This window comes from Lutjanus erythropterus, chromosome 3, assembly GCF_056507025.1.
Source record: "Lutjanus erythropterus isolate fLutEry1 chromosome 3, fLutEry1.hap2, whole genome shotgun sequence".
In the NCBI taxonomy this organism is placed as follows: domain Eukaryota; kingdom Metazoa; phylum Chordata; class Actinopteri; order Lutjaniformes; family Lutjanidae; genus Lutjanus; species Lutjanus erythropterus.
In genome coordinates, this window is record NC_139319.1 from 22,904,341 (window position 1) to 22,929,766 (window position 25,426).

A 25,426-nucleotide genomic window follows, 5' to 3' on the forward strand; every position below is an offset into this window, starting at 1 on the left:
AGAGAAATCTCCGCATGTAAGGGGCAAGACCTAAAACCAACATTGAATGCCTGTGACCTTTGACACCTCAGGTGGCACTACATTAATGTACTGAGGTTTTATTCACTTTCAGTTAATGAGTTCATGAAATTTCTATGAATTATAAACATTTTCTTATCCAGTTTTCTTTTCATTTCTTCATAATGCCTCTGTAAAGTTGCTGATATTGAGTTTGGCATGTGATGCAAAGATCTTTTTGTCCACATTTCAAAGTGACCTGTCCCAGATTATCAGACAGATTTCTTTAATTAATTTACTTCTTTCTTAAATTTTCTTATTGATTTTAGATTGCCAACTTTACATCTGGTAAAAATTAGCCTAAAGACTAATTTGGGTATATTTATAGTAATGTGTAATAATAAGTACTGTCCCCTGAAAATCAATTAATTTTCATTAATGAAGTCCACACCCCTGTCACCTGTCCATCCTGACAACCAATCACTTACCGTTTTTCGAATAGTCGGCCCACGTCTCTTCCTTTATAACGGAGGTAAAAGGGAAGTGATGGTCTCTGAAAGATGGCGTGGGAAAAACGCCACGTGAGATCTCTGAAAAAACCAAATATCTCCGGAACCAGCCGATCAATAATCTCCCTTCAGGCAGGTGAGTTGGTGAAAGCCAGGTCTTCGTTTCCCCTTTTTTCCATTTATATTCTTCTTTCACAAACCTTTGGTGTTTTCTGTTCTGATTTTCCGTTTGAGCATGAACCAAACAACTGAAACCTGTCCAGACATCTCTAATTGATTTTGTTGGCAAATTGATTTACTCTTTTACTCTTTACTAAACTGAACCGCTAAAGCTTTCTCAAAGATCCTAATTTGATTTGTTTCGGTGAAGAGGGTTTACTCAGGTCAAATTTTGAGATGCTGAACTGAACAAACTGAGTTCTTTTTGCTGTTTATTACTGTTTTTATGTTGAACTCCTAAAGAGTTTCAGAGAATATTTATTTTGGATTTGACTGAAAATGACTTTCTCCCTGGTTAAATGTGGTTTTAATGTGGTTTAAAAGTATTTGCAGATCATTGCACTGTTTTTATTTATATTTTAAACAGCATCCAAACATGACTGCATCTGAACTTGGTCCTACAGCCCCTACTCTGCTCATACATGATTAGACAGAGAAAGGAAGAAAGAGGAACGTTGCAAAAGCTAAACAAAAGAACACTCAGTGAAACAAACCACCACAACACATACAGGAGTGACATTCAGCTTGTTTTTATTCATAACCTTTAACCGAGGAACCTTGGCAGATTGATTTATTTCAAGTGTAATACACCAGACTGAAAACATGGAGGGATATCATCATATTAGGAAATAAAAATGGCTATGGCAGGATATGAGAGTAAAGACACTTATTCCATAGACACGAGAGCAGTGAAAATGCTCACAAAGCTGCCAGAATGATGACATGATGAGGCTTGATATAACTCACATCTGACCTCATGGCAGTAGTGACTTAGATCACACTGGGCCTGCAGATATTGTGAAGTACATGGCCAAACCTCAAAGTAAGGCACAGTTATGAATGCAGACACAGAACAAACAAATAATATAGTCCCAATACAGTTTGAAATGAGCAAAGATTGACCAAAAATGCCACTTTTCCTCCACTTCTGCAGGATCTGAAAATACAATGCTGATGAAATACCAAAAGTACACTGTTTAGCAAAATGCTGTGACAGAATTGCTATAAAACACAAAATCAAATCAAGAGATGATATTTCAATCTGACTTTGTGTACTGAGGATGGACACAAACACTGTTCAGATGGGATTTGATCATGACTTGCTGCTGTACTGTTATGATGCAAAAACTACCTAGGCATGCTGAATGAACATATATAAGAGATGAAGTGATTCACCTTACTGTCATGAAAGCGTGAAAGTCAATCTTGAAACATTGCACACAGAACAGTACAAATGCATCATGAAAACCAGGATACTCAGATGTTTTAAGCAAGTCAGATAGTCTTGGCAGTGTTTTTTAGGTAATATAAGAGTGGGTAGAGAGGGAGAACTGACAAGGATTTTGAATCTGTGTAAATAATCAAGTGATTGCATAAAACCTACAGCGCAACCACAAAAGATTAAAGGACAATTCAGCAATTTTCATGTGAATGTCCTGTCAGTGTTGATGGTAAATGCAGTCAATTAACAAGAAGTTCCTCACTAGGTCCTATATTGACCAAGAAAGAGGGACTCTTCTGCTCATGGAGGTGTGCCAGCAGCACATACATGTACCATACGTACTACATATACATTGCACACGAGCCCATGCTGCTATGTATCACCAACTTTGCCTGTTTATGACTTTGTTGGCCAAAACAGGTTTAGGTGACAAAAATACTCATCTAGCACACCGCCTGGCTCCAACACATTTTGCAGCAGGTGTACTCAGCTCAGCATATATCTACACTGACTGGACATCTACATGAAAAGTGGCAAATTTCCTCTTTAGTTCTGCTGCATTTGCAGTCAGAAGACATATTTGACTTTTTCCTTGACTTTGCTACAGTGAACTACACACCGCTATGCTGTGTACATAGAAAAAAGAGGGACTGATTATGGTTCGATTTGAGTTCAAGCACGGTGGCACAAAAAACAGCATACTGATTATAAAACATAGGCCTTGGTCTCCCAGAATACACTGATAGTGTATTACATATTATCACACACATGTACTACACTCATAAAAATGTCGATGTGATTAAAAAAAAAAAAAAAGTATTCTGTTACTGATCAGTTAAGCCCAGTAACCTAGAAAAACTAAGGAAGCTAAGCCAATAACTGCAGGCAGATGTGTGCATGTTAGCCTTCACCTGATAATTTCTTTTTCGGTGTTATGCAGCATGAAGAATAGTTGGAACGGCCAGATGACTGTTAAGTAATTTGGCAATCAAGTTTCAAAGCACACCAGTGAAGATTAAAAAAATACTATTAAAGAGACACACTACAAGCCATGTTCACCTTGACCACTCCAATGAGGATAAACTCAAATGGGAGTCAACATGACAAATTTCTATTTGGTAACAAAAGTGAACTGACTATGCAGTATCATACAAAAACGTCAAAATGTACCTCGGCAAAATCTTATAAAATATAATATGAATAAAATATAATTATATTCCTTGGTCCGTAAAAACTATGTTACTCTTACAGCACATTTTTCCCTTGCACACAACAGATCAACAAGCTTTTCGGTAAAAGCATGACCTCGGCAGAAAGAGAGCATAGTGAAAACCACTTCCAAGCCCACAGGCATATAAAAACAAAATGATTCGTGTACAAATCAGGTTGTTGTGGGAGTCAGAAGGCAGATTCATCTTCTTTTCGGTGAAGGTCTTGGAGCTCAAGGTCCATTTTAGTGGGGCTGTTGACATGTCCACAACAAACCACGAGAGGGAGCTAAAGAGAGGATTCAGTCAGGTAGATCGTCTTTTTCTCCTACTCTCTTTAGCATTTCCCTCTGCTGCAGAGTTTCAGAGTCTGCAGTGTGTGTGCATTTACTCACAGGTCCATGAGCCTCTTTGGGAAGTGCATGCACACATTTTCTCAGTAATTAAGAGCATACATACAAATCACAAACACACACAGAATAAGTATTACTGTCACTCCTGGAGTGCACATATAGACAATGTTTGTAGTAAGGTACAACAACCCATTTACTTTCTTAGGAGACTATGGTCATTTGGAGCAAACCTGTTATTGTTTTTCCAATTTATAATACTAAGTGTTATGCAGATTGTAATCAGTGCAGAGTTCAGCTGTCTCTGTTCAGCTCAAAGCTCAACTGGTTAGACTGTTGTGCATCTGCTCAGATACTGTGGGTCAAATTCTGGAGTCATGTTTTCGAGGTGCGTATACATAAAGAACGTTGTCTCTGGCAGTTAATACTGGCCAATTCAAAATGTGCTGGGCTGATTTGCATTTACATTACCACTTATAACATACAAGTCACCTGAGATGCACCTTCTCCAGAGTAGGGCCGAAGCAAGCCTGACCTGCCTCAAAGCAGGTTGCAGTGACCTCTCTTCCACAGTAACACCCCCCTCTATGTTCAGCCTTTGTAGTTTCTAACTTAATCTCTGTAGTTTGATGTTTCTCTCCTGTCTTGCTGTTTGTACTTTCAGGTATTTTTATTTACTTTATTTCACTGTTTTGTTTTCATTTTACTCAGCATTTTACAGCCACTGGACTCAAAGACAAGGCACACCTTTAAGCAGGTAGCCCTGTTGCAATGGAAATACAAATCCCTGCTGAGTTGGGCTGATGCACCGAGTACAACCGAGTCAAGCCAAGCCAGCACATGCGTATGGAAAAGAGGCTGCCGATGCACGATGTAATTTGTTGTTTGGTTAAATGTGTTTTGTTATTTATGTGAAACAGTTTATGTATTGGGGCACTAGGCACATTTCAGAAGAATTTTCTGATAATAAAGTGAAGTCATATCAAATCAAATGACAGCACTGACTCATTCGATGCCCCTGATGACATGCCCGAGTCACTACTGGTGTAAGCCCCCTGGCCATCCGTGAGCCCACCCAACGAGGATGAGGGTGAGGATGAAGATGCCGGTGACGACGAAGAAGTGCTGTGCGACCGCAGAATGGCCCCAGCAGCACTGCAGTGGGGCCGGGGCCCTGGTTCAGGGGTGTAGGTGAAGGTGAGGGCGGTGGAGTAGATGATTCCATCGTTGCGGACCAGCGTGACAGGGACCTGAACTGGCTGCCTCACCCAGCGCCATCCCTCCCTGAAGGCAGAAATGTCTGGCACCACGCAAAGGACGCTCTCTCCACATCTAAAAGGAACAGATGGATGAGAAAAGGGTGTGAGTATTTGAGCCATTAAATACTTGGGCTGCGGGGCGCCCCTTTAGCTCAGTTGGGCATGCACACCATGTGTTAAGGCTATCAGTCCTCTGCAGCAGTTGCCAGTTCAATTCCCACCTGCGGCACATTTGCTGCATGTCATCCTCTCTCTCTCCCCCCCTCTCTCATCATATCTTCAACTGTCCTATCTTAATAAAGGCAAAAAAGCCCCAAAAAAAAAATCTTAAAAAAAAAAAAAAAAAAAAATACTTGGGCTGCAACTATTATTTTTACTCTCCATTAATGTGCAGATTATTTTCATGATTAGTCTATAAAATGCCAAATAAATTCTGAGAAATGCTCATCATAGTTTCCCAGAACCCAAAGTGACATCATCAAATTGCTTCTTTTGACCAACCAACAGTCCAAAACAAAAAGAATCTTTATTTACTGTCATAAATGACAAAGAAAAGCAGCAAAAGTTCACATTTAAGAAGCTGGAGCTAGCAAATGCTTGACATTTTTGCTTGAAAAATGACTAAAATGATTAATCAATTATCAAAATAGTAATTAGTATAGTAATAGTAATTTTCCTCTGATCAACTAACCACTGCAGTTCTACTAAACACTACTGTGCACACGCAGACATAAACCCCTCACCTGTACATGGTGTCAGCCTCCACATCTCCAAACCACACTCTGAGGTTAGGGGTGAAGTTCTGCCCTGTCAGCTCCAACATTGCCACATCTCCTCCACCATTTAACTTGACACAGACACACAGAGAAGGTTTTATGTCTTTAGAAAGTCCCTACAAGATGAGTAACAACTTAAAGAGGAATTAGTTGGTAACCAGAATGGCAGCCATGTGCTGATTAAATGCATTACAAGCATATTTTAAACAGAAAAAGGCTGTGTACCAACCTGCAGACTTTCCACCACAGGGACAGGTGTGACTGGTGTGGGGACCGGGCCCATACCCTCATAAAAGGTATATTCTGCCTTGTCAGTGCTAATGATAGTCCAGGAAGCCCCATCATTAATATTCTCTTTGTTAGTTTCTTTGGAGCACGGTGTGGCCTGGGAAAAAACACAAACAAACAAACAACTCGGTAACATATTTTCCATTTTTATATTTAACAAGGAGAGAAACACACTTGAGCAAGCTACTGTAGTGTCAGGTACAAGCTCGCCAACGACGGGGACAAAGATTAGACTCTGTTTTCTTGCCCCGCAATGCTAATTAAAACAAATGGGTAGACCTCTCATGTGGGTACTAATTTCATAACGTGCGCCTGATGGTGGGCAATGCTTTCGGCAGACCTGTTAATATTCTGTTGTTTACAGGCAGAAACAGCAGCACTATCCCAGCTCATGACAAAAAACATCAAAGAGGTTCCACACCAATAGCTTATACCTTCTTACTTACCAGTGACAATAGATCTTTTTCACTGCAGCAACACTATAGCAGCACTCTCTTAACCTGAATGGAATGGAACCTTAATTGGTATCACTGGTAACACCTGTGTTTATCCTACTATTTAATGTGAAAATGGCTGCTGTGAAGAAGGTTATATTGAAATCTTTTTTTTCTTCAGTTGTTGTGAAATGAAAGAAGTTCTTATGTCTGTTACTGGTCACAGCAATAAAACTCCCATTCACTTTCTCTCTCTTCTTGTTAGGTGACTCTCAGTTTGAGCACTGGCTTGGATCAGCGTGACATTTTGCAAGGTGACTTATCAGTACAACAGGCGGACAACTGTGTCAAAAAATGTCTGGATAAAAACCTCAAGGTACAAACTTGTGCATAAAAACATCCGGTGAGAAATTATATACAACTTCCAAGGTGCATTTCCACAAAAGTTATACAATCATCAGCCTTAATAAATGATGAATAATAAACAAAACGATAATACACGCAGCAACTTAAAGGACCATTCAGTAGGGTTGAGTGGCATCTAGCAGAAAGGTTGTAGGTTGCAATCAACTGAATACTGCTTGCAAGCATACAGGAAAAACTATGGTGGCTGCAAAATTTCCCTCTGTAGAGTTCTGGGCAACTTTCGAAACATGGTGGTGCACGGAAGAGCAGCTGTGCCCGCTGTAGATAGAAATGCTTCATTCTAAGGCCACACAACATTTATGATTTTCAGATACACTAATTCAAATATACTTAGGAATATTATATTTAATTTCTGCAATGTGCCAACAGATCCTAAATATTATACACTGACCTTTAAACTAATTCATACTTGAATTCTGGGTAAGTTAAAAAATATATGTATACTATAAATTATCATGCTGTTTTTTGTTTGCCAACTGTAACAACAAAGTGCTTAGAATTTACTGCAGGTCAGATTTGTGTTTTTGGCAGGCCTCTTCGCCTGTCATGTAAAACTAAAGACCTAAACTTGGTTTATCAGAAACAAAGCTGAAATAACTAAACTTGTGGCCACAACATAAACCTATAGAGTCAAGTGTTTCTATGGTAAATAACGGAGATCATTGAAAAAAAAAATGAAATCACAGAATGATGAGAAATACATCCATAATGAGCAGCCCCTTCTGTTTCGCAACTTTAGAGGAAACCCCAAATTTAAAAAATCTGAACTATCTACTGTTTTTTTTTAATCAATACAAAAAAAAATCTGAGATTACATTTGTGTGTGTGTGTGTGTGTGTGTGTGTGTGGCTGCCCACCTGGAACTGGATGATCCTCTCCTGTGAGAGACAAAGATACATTCTGTCTGTATCTTTCAGATAGAAGCAACACTTGTGAAGCTGGGACACGGGATCATCTGCATCCAATAATGCAGACTGCTTGTCCACTTTACGAATGACCTGAGGAATTGAGCCAAACACACCCATCAAAAATAACACCCAACAAATACAAATACATAATGTGTGTACATATGTATACAAATAATGTACATATGTGCAAAAGAACACAAACACATTTGCACAGTTACAAATAGACATGAGTGGTATGACTGCTCACTTTATCACAAACAATAGACAACTGACATATGAACTGACAGAGACACATGCATACCAGTCTGGGCAGGGCCATGCCAGTAACAGAACAGACCAATTTGACCGTCTGGCCATAGTGAATATAGCCATCTCTCACAGCAAACTCCTCTCCCTCAGACTCATCATCGTCCACTAAACAAAACAACCATCACAAAATAATGTAAAAAAAACAACACTAAAATGTTTGCTTTTATGCAGGTATGGTTTAACATGAATAAAAATGGAAACAAAGGAAATGGATGTATGGAAGAGCATAAGGGAATTAGGGAAAAAAATGAGTAAAGATTTTTAAATGTTGTATTTCAAGAATAAAGTCAAAATGTCAAAAATACAGTAGACATGTTGAAAATAAAGTTGAAATTTCAAGAATAAAATAGAAAAGTGGAGGATAAAGTTGATGAGAATCAAGTCTTAAACCTTTTTACATGAATAAAAACTTCTCTTCTAATTTATTTTTTTTTATTCCAGCGCTGATAGTGAAAGTTCTACTTAATTCTCAACATTTCAACTTCACTCTTGAAACCCAAGATAAAAAAAAAATCTTGCTATGCTCATTTCCCCCCCTTAAGCCTGGCCTTAATACTCTTCCGTAGAGGATAAAATAAAATGAGGAAATAAAAGACACAGATGAAGATAATGTGTGACTTACAAAGGTGGATATAGAAAGCACCCCACTGTTGGGAGCTGGCAAGAAAGTTTCCCCCCTCCACGTGAAGATACCTGGTACTAACTGTCTGGGAACGCAGGCGGTTAAACAACGCCACCTTAGTTCCTGAAGCTATACACACTGGGGAGAAAGAGAGACAAAGGGTGAGTCAGAGAGAGGATCCTTACATGACCTGGTGTCTGTGTGTGTGTGTGTGTGTGTGTGTGTTGACACATTCTGCAACTCACAATCTGCATTTTTCAAGGACTGTTTCTTTTTGGAGGGCTTGGAGATGACCTTGATCCTCTTGCTGAGGAAGACTCCTATGTTGTCACTGTTCCCATATAACATCTTCACAGACAGCATGAAGTGTTTCCTTTTATCCGAGTCACTGATATACAGCGTCTTAGCTGTGCAGAAGTGCTACAAGCAGGGAAAAGACAGAGGTTAGGGGATTTCTGTGTGTGTGTGTGTTTTTGTTTGTCTGTCCCTTTCACTTCCTTCTTGTGTCCCTCTGAGAGCAAGTTCATTAGTGGCTATGGTGCAATAAGAAAACATGAGGACCTGAATATCAGCTACAGCACGGACATGGTTACCAGGGTTTTGCGGCAACAAACAGAGGAACTGCAAAGCAAAGCAGATGAACATTTCATGCTGCGGTTACTTCGCATGGTTCATCAGTGGTGAAGCAGAGCAAAAAAACCTGTGTATTGAGACTGAGTTTAGTATGGGAGGAGTATGTGAAAAGTTAAGATTATTAACAAAACCACTGCAGTGTTATTATACAACCCCAATTCCAAAAAGTTGGGATACTCTAAACTATGCACATTTCTAAAAATTGGGACAGGGACAACAAAAGACTGGGAAAGTTCGGGAATGCTCAAAAAACACCTGTTTGGAACATTCAAAAGGTAAACAGGTTAATTAGTAACGGGACAGTATCACTATTGGGCTTTAAAGGGGCGTTCTTGAAAGGCTTGGTCGTTCACAAACAGAGTAAGGTTCACCACTTTACGAAAACTTGCATTGGAAAATAGTGAAACAAAATAGTCAACACAAGTCTGCAATGAATTTATGGATTTCACCATCTACAATCCGTAACATCATTAAAAGATTCGAGAGTCCAGAGACATGTCTGCATGCAAGGGGCAAGACTGAAAGCCTTTCAGCATCTGTGGTGGTATGGGAGGGGATGATGGTAACCATCCATCTTTGAAGGCCCCATTGATGATGAAAGGTAGATACAGGTTTTGGAGCAACATATGCTGCCATCCAGAAGGTTTTTCAGAGACATCCCTGCTTATTTCAGCAAGATGAAGACACGTTGTGCATGTGTTACAACAGTGTGGCTTTGAAAGAACAAGACTGGTACCAGACTGGCCTTTCTGCAGTCCACACCTGTCTCCAATTGAAAATGAGTGGTGAATTATGCAGCACACAATACGACAACAGTCTGTCCGGGTACTCTGACTGTTGACCCTGAAGTCGTATATAAAGCAAGAATTTTGCCTTCAATACTTCAACAATTAGTGTACTCAGCTGCCAAATGCCAACTGAGTGTTGTTCAAAGAAAAGGTGGGTATCACAGTGGTAAACATGACCCTATAGTGTATATTTACAAAAAACAATAAAGTCAATCTGTTTTAAAATAAAATATCTTGTCATTGTTCTGTATTTGATTGAATATATGTTGAAACATTTTTGCAAATCATTTTGTTCTGCTTTTATTTACATTTTACACAATGTCCCAACATTTTTGGAACGAAGGTTATAAATGCCAACCCACCTTCCCCTCCAGATTGAGTTGTTGCATCTCCTGCTCGCTGTTGCCTATCCCAATGAACGCACAGGGCTGGGCTTCCTGCTCTGTGCAACCTTCTTTCTCCAGATTCTCTAACTTCTTCTGCCAGCCACTGCCCATCAGATACACACATGGTGGAGGGCAGAAAAACCTAAGTGACACAAGCAATCAAAGGTCAAAAGACATATAAGGGATCAAATGCATGTATTTTGAATAGCATATACTTCTTCATCAAACACTCACAATTTCAAAGGAAGCAGCTTTTAACAGTGCCATACAAACCTTTTTTCATTGCCATATGATTTTTGTGCAACTTTTGCATGTAGTATGAGCACCGTTTGATCATCTTTCCCCTTCAAGTAATTCCTCATAGCCTCCCTGAAATGGGGGAGAAACACATGTTAATGCTTTGACAGCAGCATACAAATTGTTCCACAATCTATTTAAATCAAGTTGTTTTCATTTAGCTTTCATTTTACAAACATTTCACATACGTCACAAACAAACCCAAAGGTGATGAAAGTACCCAAAGGCTGAAAGGACTTAAAAATGTAGACTAACAATAAAGCCACTGAAATAAAACCCCCTAAAATAAATAAGATAAAAGTCAGGTGTTTGCACTGTGAAGGGAGTACCGAGTGTTTGTCTTTACCTTGTCAAACGCTGAGGCTGAGGTCGCTCACCAAACTTCCTGTAAAACAAAAACATCAGGGTGCAAGATGTTTACACGTGGTTTTAGAGCTGAAGTAATGCAGCTAGGATAAAAACAACAAGTTTGACTGTAAGTGGGTGAAAATTACTGAGAGTGACACAATGTCAGTGACACCTGTAATGCAGGGGCACTTGTACAATCAAATTGGGTTACGAACTCAGATGAGTCTGTAAATACTGTTTCTAGACTTCTGGACTTGAAATAGAGCTGCTGGACGGTATACAATATAGTGTTTTAATTGGGTTTCATTAATTCATTCATTTTCTGTAACCGCTTATTCCTTTCAGATAATTTATATTATCCGGACTGCGTGCTTAGAAATTGTGTCTTTTCAGGTTATTACAGCAAAAGCTGTAATAAATAATAAAGCTGAAGGACTCCTGTTAAACAGGAAATCACAGATGGTGTTGCTTCTCGTTCTTCATATGGCAAACATAAATATGTTAAATCTAAAGCTCAAATACCCAGGCATGCACCAGGATTTTAAATTTAGATACAATATTAGCCTTTAAAAAACACTCCATAGCTCCTTCAGTACCCAGCAAATACCACAAAAATCCTCAGCACACAAAATAGGATTTAGTTTTTCTTTTGTCATCAATTTGCACAGTGTTGGTACAGAAAAGAGTCACTGAACACTGTCTGGTTTTGCTATGTTGCAAGCCAAATATCAGGCAGGATAATAAGACTGACATGAAATGATGGATGAGCAACAACCTTACCATCTATGCATGCTGAATTATTAGTTCTGGGTTGATATCCTCACCTTACATCAACTGGGCTCAAGGATGCTTCGCAGCTACAGTAAATTTGAATTTATTATGCATTGTCTTTTTTAAGCTTACACATCTGTGAATTTATATTAGTATGGAACCCTGTTCCCTAGAAACGAGATTTATCTAATATTATATTTATTAGGGAGGCATAATAAATACCAGGCAATAAATCATCAGCTGATATTAATCTACCACAGCTATATCGGTATTAGTGTATATAAGCTGATAAATATAGGCTGCAATAATATTTGACCTATCATGTCAAAGCATTTACCCAGCATCTTACCCTCAGATGTGCATAAATTACAGGTTCTGAACATCTTTTTAAAATACAAAATGTGTAATTATCATCGTCATCGAGGGATGAAGGTGAGGCTTTTGCTCAAACATAATATATTTAATTTTGTCCATCTCGCTCAGCCCTATTAACCACGATTTTACTCACATTAATAGTAGCAATACTGTAGTTTAAGAGTTTAACAGTACATTGGTACAGAGATACTACTAGCCTATAAAAATATATTATGAACTGATCACTCTCTATTTGAGCTACTTTTTGATTGGATTAAAATTAAAATAAACCAATAAATTTATGCTGAGGATGATGCTTAACTAATCTAACAACGCACTCTACTATAACTACTTAAAGCAACTTCTATAACGTTAATGTGTCATCCAAGTCTTGACCTGTCTTGTAGAGATGTTAAATTGTTGCTGTACTCAATTTGTTGAAACAGTTTACAAAAAGTAACTAGTTAAACCAGCAGGCAAAACTGTTGCCTGACAAAAAAGTTTCTGATATAGTTGGAAATTGAGTCATTTTCGTGCGACAACTCAACAAACGGCAGAGAAGCTGCGGTACAACGAAGAATGGTTTTGCACAACAGACCCCACATCAAGCCACAAGTAGCATTGTGAGGGGTAAGCTAACTGAAGCCACGGCAACAGCGCTAACATCCAAAAACATCACTCAGAAACACTACAAACTGGCAACTGTTTGGTAAAAAAAACTTTTCAAATATAATTATGCTTTACATTTTAGCACTTACCCCGTGACAACGGGCGCCATCTTCCAAATAACTCCCCCCCCACCCCCTAAAAAAGAAGTCCAACAATCGCGAGATCCCTCCCCCAGTCCCCTCAGCAAAGCCAACGGCACAACAGAAGAATCAGACTGGAAGGAAAAGCAGAGAGAGAGAGAAAGAGCATGGAGGGGGAGGTGTGACGGGCCAAAGGGGTGAGAAGAGGGGGGGAGGAGTGGCGACGGGCAGAGGGCAGACGCCAAAACAACAGGCGTGGGAAAGTTAGAAAGTCTCGCGAGAATGAAAAAACTCTCACAATAGACATGAATGAAAAAGGGCCAATTATATCGCGAGAAGAGGAGGAAACCGCACAACTTGCTTTTTTGTTCACAAGGCAGCCACGATTCCCACGCCTTGTTGAGCAATAAGGCAAACTACACCTCTCTGCGTTGAAGAGCTGGAAACACAGCCTTGAGATAAAAAAAACTGAAGGGGTAACACTAGAATTATATATTCTTACATAAACTCTTCATATGGACTTTTAAGACTATAGTAACTGTTACTCTTGGAGACACATCAGGGTGCTTTACAGCAGAGGTTCTCAATCAAGGACCGCTTACAACAGAAAATATACTCATGTATGTCATATACTGGAGGAACTTGACATGGCCTTTTTATTTTCTTTTTACACTTCTACTTAGTTATGTGAAAGAATAAACAAGAACAATCAGAAAGCAAAAAGAAAAAGCTTCTACATAGGTTTCCAATATTAATGGGTGACGCATCCCTGACTGGCTTCATGGTTATTTATATTTATATTTTAGAGTCTTATATTGTTAAATTAGACTGGAATCTATCTATTTCTATTTTTAAAATGAAAATATTATTGATTGAACTATAAAGCCTTTTGTGAAAAACAAAAAAAAATTATATCATGATAGTTTAAATAAATTAATCTGTAAACTTTTCAGACTCCCTTGCAGAGTGCCACAGCCTCCTGTGGGTCCACAGACCTGTATTTGAGAACCACTGCTTTAAAAGCCTAAAGACAGATTTGAAAAAAATATTCCAAAATTACAATAAAACACACTGTCAAAATCAAAGAGCAGCAATAATATTTTGGAATAAGTTTTATTACATCAACTCATTTGCAAATGGTGAATATAAAAAATAAATGTATAAAAGTTTGGCTAAATTATTTTCATTAGACAGTACTGGATGAACAATTACTGCAGAATCTCTCACAGCATTTCGATTCTCTACAGACTGAACATAAGATTTTGCAAAATGTGTAGTAATACAATTTAAACACCAGATGCAGAAGGGGCACATTTATGTTGTGGGATTAATGGCAACACTGTCTTTATAGTGTGATATAACATCATCAGTTATATAATTTCAAATATTACTGTACATGGACAACATACAGTAGAAATGTTTCCTACAAATTCTTAACACATTTAACAAAATGTGAAAAAATGGCAACTCAAAAATAGCAAACTTTTGACAAGAGAATGGCAAATAATTTCTACCTAAATTGACATAAAAAGGGGCATGTGTAACAAAGCACAAAAGGACACCTCTGTGACTTCTGGTTTTGAAAACCCAATCAAAAAGATAAACACATGATTTCTTTCTGATTTGACCAAAATGCAAAACAAACACCCTCCAGTGAGTTTCAATGGTCGCCTGACATGCCCTCCTTCACTTCCCTCAGCACTTGGTAACACATGGCATCATATGTCACACACCTGGACACATGCTGAGTGAGGGAGCAGCGTCGGAGTGAAGGGGGAGCAGAGGCTTACAAATAAATGATGATTAAGTCTAGACACACACAACTAAGGAACAATACACCTCAGAGGTTTAACTTGCGTATTTTAAAACCTCTACGTACTGTTTCCCCTTGTTTAAATATCACTTCCATCTTCCACTGTGCAGTGGAAATGACGAAGGATCATCGCACTCTTGGTTGCCTTTTCTCTTGAGTGAACATTATGTACTGAAGAGTCAATCTCACAAAAACCCACTTCAGTTTTCAGAGGAACATGACGGTGCTTAAGATGGCAGCAGGGTTTCTCCCAAGGGGAAGTTAACAAGGCTTCTTAAACCGCTACTGCAAAAAACCTGCTGCTGAAGTCTGTGGTACAAGATGAGGAATGAAAACCACACATAACACATAGTCACACAACAGATTAACAATGTCAGTATTCATTGTTCTCAAATTCTCAAACTATTCTTGGACAAGTTCTTCCTGAGTCAGTTAAGATATTTAGCAGGGGTCAGCTGCTTCATATCAAGATCTTTGGGAAAAGTCTTTTAACATATATGATCTATGATCCTATAAAGTAGTGGCTGAAAGTTGAAAACACTGAAAAACAAAAAAAGAGGTGCTGTTTGAAAGAGGAAACACATATACGTCCAGCAATTGTGATGTAAACAACGTCCTCTGGTATTGTTGTCTGGCTCCACGTCTAAATTTTCCAGAAAATCTTCTTTCTGTAAAGCACGTAGGAGATGAAGACCCAACAGGAAGTAGCCACGAGGTTCTGGGTGAGGTGCTCAGTGTGGGATTGGCTGTTGGCCATTCGCCAGCGGAAGGGGAAGTACTCCTCAAACACTTCATGGCCCACGTACACGAGGATGGAGTTCATACCTGGAATCACGTACACCAGAGTGGAGCAAAGGTCACAAGGGTTAGAGAGATTTTCAAAGTAACAGCCCAACACTAAAACAGGAATTTAAGTTTGTTAATTTTGGAAGATATAATTTCTCTGTACCCCAATGCACAGACTGTACAAGAAGTTAGACAGTAATTGTGTAGACTTAAAAGGTAATATTGTTTTTTTTAAGCTGGACTGTATTTGTTTACCTTGTTCAGAGAGGGAGGGAGGGAGCGCATCAGCCCTTTACCCATTTGTGTGTGTGTGTGTGTGTGTGTGTGTGTGTGTGTGTGTGTGTGTGTGTGTGTGTGTGTATGGGGTATATTATTGTGGGATCACTGTTACAGACTTCTTAATCAGACAAAGCACATGGAATAGGACATAAGCACAGCAGTTTAAACAGCTTTTGACCCGTTAATCAGGGGAATACCTGCACTGAAATGCATATGTGTTACTAAATGCATTTCATAAATATATCTTATAGATAGATTTTACAATGAGTAGATGGATTTATTAATATTTTAGGTTTTGAAATCATGCTAAAATCACATCTTCTATGATAAAATCCTGTGGTTGGTTTGTTTGCTTTCCCACCATAACTGAACTCCAGAGTCTGTTTGGAACCAGACCAAGACCCCCCCTTTTAAGGTGGACTTGGCCCAGTTGTTTGGTCCGCACCAGGGTTCGATTGACAGCTTTCACACCAGCTCAAACATACCGAACTAAATGGGCAAACAGACCACGGCCTGTTTTAACTGGACCAGACAAGGAAGGTGTGAAAACCCCCTAGGTGTTGTCAAAATTATGGAAAGGATCACCACAGAGATGGACCTTTTCTTTTTAGTAAAGATAAGATACGTTTTGTCTAACCAGAAAGAGCTGATTCCATTTACAGAAACGTTAAGTAATTTTATCATCATCTTCTTCTTTCAAACACGACAGTAACAAAATATCAAAAATGTCTTCATCTTTCCGCTGTTCCAACTATCACCAGCTCTGGTTTGGTCAAAGCATTAGATGTGAAAATACCAGAAAATGAGCGAGAGGGAAGGTCTGACACCAGAGAAGCAGAGGGGAGAAACAGCATGTATGGCCAGAATATTTTTACATCTAATGCAGTGAATAAATGGTTTATTTGTTGGATCAGTGGAAAAACAAACCGAAACATTTTGTTGAATTTTATTTTGTTTGTCAAGTTGGAATGAAGTGTGTTTTACAATCATAAAATTACCGTTGAATGAAGTCTGGTAGGTTTGGCGAGAGCAATTAAAACTGCTGTTTCTGGTAAAAAAAATAAAAAACAAAAATGTATCTTATATTCATCAAAAAGATCTATCTGTGTGAGGATCCTTTCCATAATTTTGTTAGACACAAATCCTGTTACTACAAATCCCGCGCTTATGTCTGACAATACGGTGCACTGCTCACCAGGGTAGTAGAAAGGTGCTCCAGACCACCACTTCTTCACATCCACTGTGTAGTAGACCAGCACTAACAGAACATATGCAAAACAGGCCAGTGTTGTCACATAGGACAGAGACCTAGAAGTGAAATGAGCACAGATACAGTATCGTTAAAGACATTCTACTGCAAATATTTATCAAGGATATCCCTGTGGGTGTGTGAGGTTTTTCTATTATTTCTCAGAAGTCTAACTTTATACAGCTACTTTCATACAAGACACAACAACAGTAATTGTTTCAAATCCACTATTTGAAGTGGCTTTGCAAGGTTAATCATCTTTTGGATGATTCAAGTGGCATGAACAGGTGACCAGCTTGGCCTTGGTGAAGTTGGTTAGGGATCTTGTACAGCATGTTTTTACAACTGATAAAAACCATCAAGCTGGGAGAATGTCAATGGACATCGACAACATTAAATGTAGTAGGTACCAAAAATCTACCAGAGCCACAATAAAGTAGTACAGCACTCAAGTACTAAAAAACAGCATAAAACAAGAGACTTATTACAGGAAGATATCAGATAGGGTGGTGCATAACCATAAACAAACTCTTGCAGTGTCCTTTGACATTGTCTCCTGGCAGCTACTTCCCCAAACATTCAGTCAACAGATACCAAAAAGCAATTGCTGAGCTCACATTTTCCATTTGAAAAAAGGTTAAAGCAAACTTTACCAAAGGTTCTTGTTGACAGGAATGAAGCCCTGGTCTCTGGAACACTTGGTCAGAACAGCTGATACGACCCCCTGTGTGTCACAAGAGACTTCATTATTCACTCGGGAAAGAAAAATGTTTCTTAAGTGTATGGAGTAAAGCTCACAAACATTAAGACTGTGATCCTTTTTAGCAAAACAATTACTCATTGAACATACTTTGAAGTAGCAAGTGATACACATGTGGACATATCCAATAAGATAATGTGCTTACCAATGAGAGGCCCCATATAAGAAACCTTGACATTATACTCGTGTGGACATCTCTGTAGTGAAGGATTATCTTTCCTGCCTGAGGACATTTAAACATACAATTATGACACTAAAAATTGACTCCCTTTGGATGTTCCAATGTGTTATTGTGTGTTATTATCGATTTTGACATGAGAAATATAAATAAAAGCAAGACACAAAAAGGAAGAGAGAAGCAGACAGATACATATTACAAACCTGTAATCCAAGAAAAGCCATGAGAATAGAGTTGATGCTGCCAAGAACACCTTCTGGATCATATGGCATATGAGTTGCATAAATCACCTGAATTCAAATAGAAAACATACTTTAAGTTCTGACACAGTTTACTCTTGCATCACCTTTAATGTCAACAGTTTTGAGCTTCAGAGAGAAATCTGATATGAAAGTTTGGCATCCAAAGTCATAAAAAGACTCAATGTGACCACTGTTAGTATGTTTGGATGGTTTAGCTGATCACACACCCGTGATGAGGGAGTCTGGTAGATGTGGTTTTCTCCAAGCAGCCATCGGTCAATGAAACCAGCTGCTCCACCGGTGCAGTTAGCATACAGGCCCATGTCCCCGATCCCACCTGGACCCAGATAGCCCCTGTTCAGTAGAGTGTGGTGATGTTAGTGCTATAAATCAATTTATCAACTGATAAATATTGATTTTTTTCTTATTTTATCAATCCATTCTGCTACACTGTAAGAACATTCCAACTTCCAGCTTACACTGCAAAGCGATTAGAGTGCAATTCTCTACACACATCTCAACGATGGACAATGTTGTTCAATTTTAAACTGCAACAATCTGTGTCGAGATAGAGACGGTAGTTGATACAATATTATTGATACCAATGCCATTACCGATTCTGCTAATCCGCCCAGTTCTTTATTGATTCCCCCATGGATTCCTGACCAATTTTAGTTGAACTGGCTGTAGCCAACAGTCTGCATTAATCTAAAGTGGATGAAATGAGATAATATTTGTACAGCACTCATTTTCACTTAGGATTTCTTAGTCAAAGAAAAAATCTGCTAAGCTTGTCTGGGGTCATTAATGTTATTATAACATTAACCCTCGGTGTGGAAGGAGTGGCACTCGTGCATATAATGTCAAATAGAGGTCAATAGAAAGCCTTCTTGGAATTTAAGCCCATGTTGTTTGGAAAGATGTTTCAGCATACTGCTGATGTTTCTAACTTTTCTTGAAATGATCACTTTACAGACATTATAACTAGCACTGCTGTCATCTTTCTTCATGAAAAGAAGCAACGCTTTGGTTTCTCACTCTCTGCCATGCCTCTTTCTGACTGCACATTTCCAGCATCATAAACACATCAGTTTGACATCATTATTTTGCAGTGTGCAACTCTCAGAAAAACATGCTGGCATTGATAAAAGGAAATGATAAGCTCAGAGGCATACGATTCAGATGTTGCAAGATAGTGATTGGCACTAAAAGCAGAGTGTGATAATCAGACTGAGATGCCATTGTGTTTCAAACAAACACACATAAAAGACCAAAGACAGAAATGGACAAAGTCTTACTGCTTGCTGAGCATTTCTCTTATTATATGGATGCAAAGACAGACACAAATACGCCATATTTGACTTACGTTGGGCAATCTGGTACAGGAAGTATAAAGGTGAGGCAGAGCCAGAGGACTTCTAAGAGAAGCACACACAGCCAGGCTGGCCAGTAGAGCAAGATGTCAAGACCAGGAGACCACCAAGCATCCTGGAAAACATTAACATGCCAATGAATCACTTTCATTTTCCTTCAAAATACATTTGTAGCATAAATACACTTGTATATAGATTGGTTAACAAGAGATTAAAGTCAGAACATCAGATGTAATTTATGCCATCCACAGTTGATATGGCAATTTTACTTCAGGTAGCTCTTGTGTGAGATGAACACTTAATAGAAAGTTGAAGAATGAGGATAAAATGGGGGTGTTGTCTGACCGTTGTAATGATGTCAAGATGACCTCTTGCCACCAACAGATCCAGACAGGCTACAACGAGGTATGAAAAGGCCAGGCGCTGCAACACACCTGGAATCCGCAGGTTCTCCAAAGACACTGTGGAGTGGAGGAGGCGGAGTGTGAGCACACACGCAGTCAGAAACACAAATCAAAGAAGGTGGTGTATTACAGTTTTTCTCATTTGCTTTGGCTCAATTCTCAAATGAGTTACCTTTGAGTTACAGTTTGTCAACAGTCATTACAATAACTACTTGTACATGGCTCACTGAGCACTTCAGTTTAAACAGTGTTAAGCCCCTTTTGAAAAATGAGCCAAAACAACTGACACAAACTGAATTAATCTAAACAATTTGAGATTTTATAGTCTGCATCAGAGTAGCATGATTATCCTCACATGGTCCCTGGCAGTAGTTTGGGTTGATGATGAAGACACCGATGATGAAGAGCTGCAGGCTCCTCCACACGACTTTCCCCAGCAGCGAGGAGCGGGTGGAGCCTGCACGGAGCAGGGAGTTGATTGACAGGGCGATGGAAGTCCCCATTATGAACACAAACCTGGTGGAAGGGAAACACGGAGTGTGAGAAAAAGAGACAAACAGAAGAGTAGGAAAAAAATAGTTAAGGTTCATTCAAAATATGATATTGGTCAAATCCAACTGCCATTAAGAGAGTCCAAGCCTGCGTTGCCTTTAAAAAATATTTTGGTTTGCAGACAGAATTAGCTCATAATAAATGAACAAAAATACACAATACCAGCACAAAATGCCTTGGGGAACAATTATATCATGTCTAAATTCAACTGAATGGGTTTATGGTGCAGGTACTAGTATATACATATGGTGTCATTAATCCCCAAAAAATACTACTACTGTATATTTAAATTAATGTGTAATTAATGTGTATTAAGCTTACCAGGGGAAGACTAAATCTGCAACAGTAAGGCCTGTATGGAGATAAATGAGATTCAAAATCAGGGTCAATACAGAAACAGGTTGCAAAGATCTTTGAATAATGAGTAATTTGGGAGGCTCACCATTCCAGCTTTCATGTCTAAAGAACCAGTATCGTCCCCCTCCATAGTTCACAAATACCATAATGACTAAGGAGAGACTGACAGGAAATAGAAAAAAATGCATCATTACTGAAAGGCATTGAGCCCTACAGGCAAGAGACTACATTAAGAACAATACTACAACTTAAAGTCATCAGATCTGTGTTAAGATAATTAGTAAGGGCTCATTAATGAATGCAAGTTCCAGTGTCAGATGCCAAAATGTCATGCTGCAGTGAGAACCACATGATGCAGCACAAGGTCAGATCAGAGCAAGCAGTAATTCGGGTCTTATCTTTCTTTGAGCAAGTTGAGCTGCAGTGGAGAGGAGAAGAGGGGACCTACCCTCTGAATGTGTCCAGAGATCGCAGCCTTTTGCTGGGGCTGGGCGGTGGAGGGAGGATGTTGTCAGTAACTGGTGCCACTATCCTGCCAGGGGAGCCCAGTTCCTGAATGATCAAAGTTAGATATCAATTCAATCCTTTTCAATTGAAAACATTCAAACTTTTTTTTAATACAGTTCCCTTGTGGACAGGACCAATATGAGTTTTTGGGGAAAAAAATAAATAAAAAAATAAAAGACCAGGGCTTTTGCAGGTTGCAACAAGTTAAATCTAAGACTTACAAAGATTTTTTTTCAGACCATTACGACTGCAAGACCTACATCATATCCATACTGGCAAAAAAGTACATACACAGTTTGTATAAGAGCTGTTGTATTTAAGACATTTAAGGCCCATTATTTAGATTATTAGATTTTAGACTTTTTTAAGGACCTGTAGATACCCTGTAGACACATGCAGCCTGTGAAGGATTTTGTGCTACAATGTATTTGTTTTGAAAGCATTTAGAAGCTACCACTCAAAAAGCTTGAAAAAAATTCTCATTATTTTAGTGTTAAAATGATAAATGAACACTAATAAATAAAAATCTGTTTACTTATTTCACTGTAGTTATAGCACCCTCTTGGCTACATAATGTCCTACACTCCATGATTGGAAAAATGCCCTACACACAAACACTCACAGAGTTGATGAGCCTCTCCGTCTCCAAGGGACCGGCAATTCGGAAAAGGATGCCCCTCACTACATCAAGCCTGGATGAGAAGCAATCAGCCAGTTGAGAAGTAATTCTCTGATACACAAAAGCTCACAGTTCAAACTTGAGACACAAGAATACAGCAGCAGAGACTCTGTGCTTGGCAATAGTCTTAGCAAGAGAGGTTTATGTCACAGCACAGCAGCAAATATCTCAACAAAGGCTATTATTGATTCAATGCAGTATGTGATTTTGTTTTGTTCGTATGTGTGCACAATACTGTGTAGATCAGCATGACTGAAACTCATCACAGCTCATCACATAAGAACAAAGCAATAAAAATTATTTTACCCCAGTAATGTTTTTCCAATGGCTGACACCAAGGCCAGTCCAGCAAAGATAAGAAAAGCCACCAGGATTGCTGTGTGGAGAGAGAGAGGCGCTTTATCTAAATGTAGCATGTTCTTTGCACAGCATGGAAGTAACAAACATCCATTCCATACATTTATACGGGACTCACGTATGTAGCTGTTGATGGGATCTGCCTGAGTCACTACAGAGCAGTTGACCACTGCAGAGTCATTGAGATTTTTCACCCACAGAGAGTAGTTCCCCTGCTCCCCGAAGTGGAATGGAACCCTACAAATTACAAACAACACAGTAACTAGATAGCAAACCAACCATATTGATTGGTATATATGTTTTTATAAGGGGAAGCAATAAACATTGTGGAATATAAGTTATTGAACTATAATCAGAAATTTAGATTATTCATTATTCAGTAAATGAAATTATAGCCAATAAATACTCTATAAAGCTAAAGTACATTTTTCTGAGTTTTTAACGTAATTTACTAGAAGAAAAACACAAGTGAACATTTAAAGAGGCAGAACTGTTGTTTGTTTTTGTTGTAATAGTGATGCTAGATTTGGTTCTGGGTTATGCAGTAATTAAATCATCAATCTTAGCTCTAAATCTTAGCCTTCTTGCCCTCAAGTGCACACAAACTATAGAACATCTTTTTAAAATACAAAAGTGTGAAATTATTAGTTATCTTATCAGTATTAGCCATGAGAAGCAGGTAATTATTCATTATCGTATCAGTTGAAAAGAAAATCATATTGTGCAGTTTTCAGAACAACAAAGCTAGTGGACTCATCACCCTCGGACTGATAAAATGTCAAATGTCAAATGTCAAATACATATATGGAATTTATGTCTGTTAAAATACCATATTGTGTGTGCCTAAATTACATTCAAAAAGAAAATCACAATATCACATGTATTGTATCTCCAGATGTTTGCCAATACAGATGTCTAAATTACATTAAGAGTGGAAACACTGTCAAGCATCAACCAAAGTCAGCAGCAGTCTGCCAGATGCAGGTGCAGCACATAACAAAGATTTTCTCTGCATCAAAAAACAAAACAAAACACTGACATCACAGATGCCGTTTCAAATCACTGAGAGGTTTTTAATAGAAAACTTGGTGACATGATTTCCATGTGTGTAGCAGTGCTTTTTAACATTTTTCAGCACGTTTTTGCAATACCATGATAATACTGTGATAATTTTGGTCACTATGATCATAATAGGAAATGTTCATATTATTCTATCATCCGTTCTGGTGTGTGAGAAACATGTCTGTGTTGTTTCACTTACGTGCAGAGCTCCATGTTGCCAGGAGTGCTGTTGAGCTGTAGTGTTATTTCATGCTGTGTGCTCACAACAAAGTCTATGGAGCTGGGCTGGCCAGGTCTGTTCCCTGCAGGTACCACCCCTAGCTGCTGGTATAAACACTAGCACACAAGCAAACAAGGGTCCAGGTTTGAGCATCATCATCAGCATCATCCTCACCTTAAACAAGTCATGTTAACCTCATAATCAACTGAATGGGGATATTTACTGTGTGTGATCCTACCTTGTAGCAGTGCTCAGACATCCAGGACACCACCACATCTGTGTCCAGCTCATTGTTGACTGTCAGAAATGCTTCATCCATCTTCAGGGGTATGTGCTTGTGATGAGGGAAGCCAGCTGGAGTAAGACATAGCAGTTACACGTTGTGCAGATCAGTAGAAATCCATCAACAAATCAATTTGCTGAAAATATGCAGAAAATATGCTTCATCTTACAGGGTAGCTGACCACACCCAACTGTGAGGCCACTGTTCACTGAACATCTGTGTTCTGAGCATTATTCATACAATAAGAAAACCATAGCAGCATGTCTCCCGCTGCACTGGTTAAAACCAAGTGATGTGCGTAAAATAATCCCAGCTACGTGCTGACAGCCATGTTGTATAAATCAGAGAGATCATATCGTAAAGGCTGTGCTGAGGCTACAGCTGTGCAACGAGCTTTCTGCAACTTACCTCAAACCTTTCGACCACTGTTATCGTTATTGACGAGAAACCTCTTCCATACCAAAGTGTGGTGGCTAGATGGGTTGCCAGAGAGGGGAAAAAATGCCCAATGTAAGTGCAAACTACAGCCAGTCAGCTATCATCGCTGTCTGGAAGAGAAAGGCATGTGAGAGAGCTGGAGTTATGGCTGCTGAGCCCCATGGTCACATGCTGAATTAATCCGTAAACTACCCCCAAGAGAGGGAAGTTCAAACGACTGGAGCTGATTGATGGACTGACAACAGTTTGCTTGAGTCGGTGCTAATTAACGTTTATATACAGTTAGCTCCAATCTCACATATTAATTACTTAATAATGAAATTATTAACCTACATAGCTATAGTGGCGAATCTACAGATGGTTGGAGAGATGGCGTCGTTGCTTCAAGGCGATTTAAACAGAAAGTGGTGTAAAGTTGTGCTGAATTTAATGTGCTAACGTTATGGCTAACCTAGCAACGAAGCACTATCCTGCCGCTAGTTTTCGCTTGTCCACAGCTCTGGGTACTTACAGGGAGACAGTTCAGCTGTCAGTGGCACCACGCAAACGGCTGCAACCAAAACAAAGGCGGCGAGGGAAAACATGTCATGTGTCTCTGGCTGTGTCATTTCTTTTTCCTTCGCCTTCACACCGATGACTGAAGATGTGCTTTTGGAGTTCTTTTTTATTTTCCCCTTTGCCATAACCACTTCCGACTCTTTTTGTTTTGACTTTGTATGGGGAGCCATGAGGGACAAAGTACATAGTTAACGCTACCTGTTCGTTGCCCCCAAAGGAGTTACTAATTTACCCATAGATCAATCCCTCTAGATCTGTATCTGAAGTAAACTTGTTTTGAGAAGAACCAGTGAAGCTAACATAACAGGCTAGTGTGATGTTTGTGTGATGAACGTAAACCGAACTGTTCCCACATCACTAGTATGAAAGGAGGAGTGCTATGGTCATGTATAGGGCTATAGTGTCTGTTGCTATGGTAACGCTCATTGTTTCAGCTAATCCAATGTAATTTAACCAATTAAATAGTTCTCTACTGT

General features: G+C 39.1%; 2 protein-coding genes across 4 annotated transcripts; both read right to left on the bottom strand.

Moving 5' to 3' along the window:
• Positions 1 to 2,759: 2,759 nt before the first annotated feature.
• Positions 2,760 to 12,952, bottom strand: rbpja (recombination signal binding protein for immunoglobulin kappa J region a). The gene is made up of 11 exons (XM_084715452.1): positions 12,863 to 12,952; positions 10,978 to 11,016; positions 10,608 to 10,703; positions 10,311 to 10,476; positions 8,773 to 8,947; positions 8,528 to 8,665; positions 7,898 to 8,010; positions 7,546 to 7,686; positions 5,770 to 5,925; positions 5,508 to 5,611; positions 2,760 to 4,837 (listed from the first exon to the last, which is right to left on the bottom strand). The coding sequence occupies exons 1-11, from the start codon at positions 12,880 to 12,882 to the stop codon at positions 4,483 to 4,485; spliced, it is 1,503 nt and encodes a 500-aa protein (XP_084571578.1). The 5' UTR covers positions 12,883 to 12,952; the 3' UTR covers positions 2,760 to 4,482.
• Positions 12,953 to 13,947: 995 nt separating this feature from the next.
• Positions 13,948 to 25,319, bottom strand: hgsnat (heparan-alpha-glucosaminide N-acetyltransferase). 3 transcript variants are annotated; one of them, XM_084715455.1, is made up of 19 exons: positions 24,904 to 24,922; positions 24,363 to 24,427; positions 23,910 to 24,025; positions 23,651 to 23,787; positions 22,508 to 22,626; positions 22,339 to 22,408; positions 21,976 to 22,045; positions 21,295 to 21,398; positions 20,932 to 21,008; positions 20,811 to 20,841; positions 20,293 to 20,453; positions 19,879 to 19,994; positions 19,527 to 19,648; positions 18,388 to 18,514; positions 18,122 to 18,208; positions 17,886 to 17,963; positions 17,634 to 17,704; positions 16,927 to 17,039; positions 13,948 to 15,491 (listed from the first exon to the last, which is right to left on the bottom strand). In XM_084715455.1, exons 3-19 carry the CDS (start codon positions 23,988 to 23,990, stop codon positions 15,310 to 15,312), a joined length of 1,746 nt encoding a protein of 581 aa, XP_084571581.1. In that variant the 5' UTR covers positions 23,991 to 24,025; positions 24,363 to 24,427; positions 24,904 to 24,922; the 3' UTR covers positions 13,948 to 15,309. The 3 variants fall into 3 exon arrangements, with proteins under 3 accessions (XP_084571581.1, XP_084571579.1, XP_084571580.1); XM_084715453.1 differs by lacking the exon at positions 24,363 to 24,427 and having other exon boundaries at positions 24,904 to 25,319; XM_084715454.1 differs by lacking the exon at positions 24,904 to 24,922 and having other exon boundaries at positions 24,363 to 24,869.
• Positions 25,320 to 25,426: the final 107 nt, after the last annotated feature.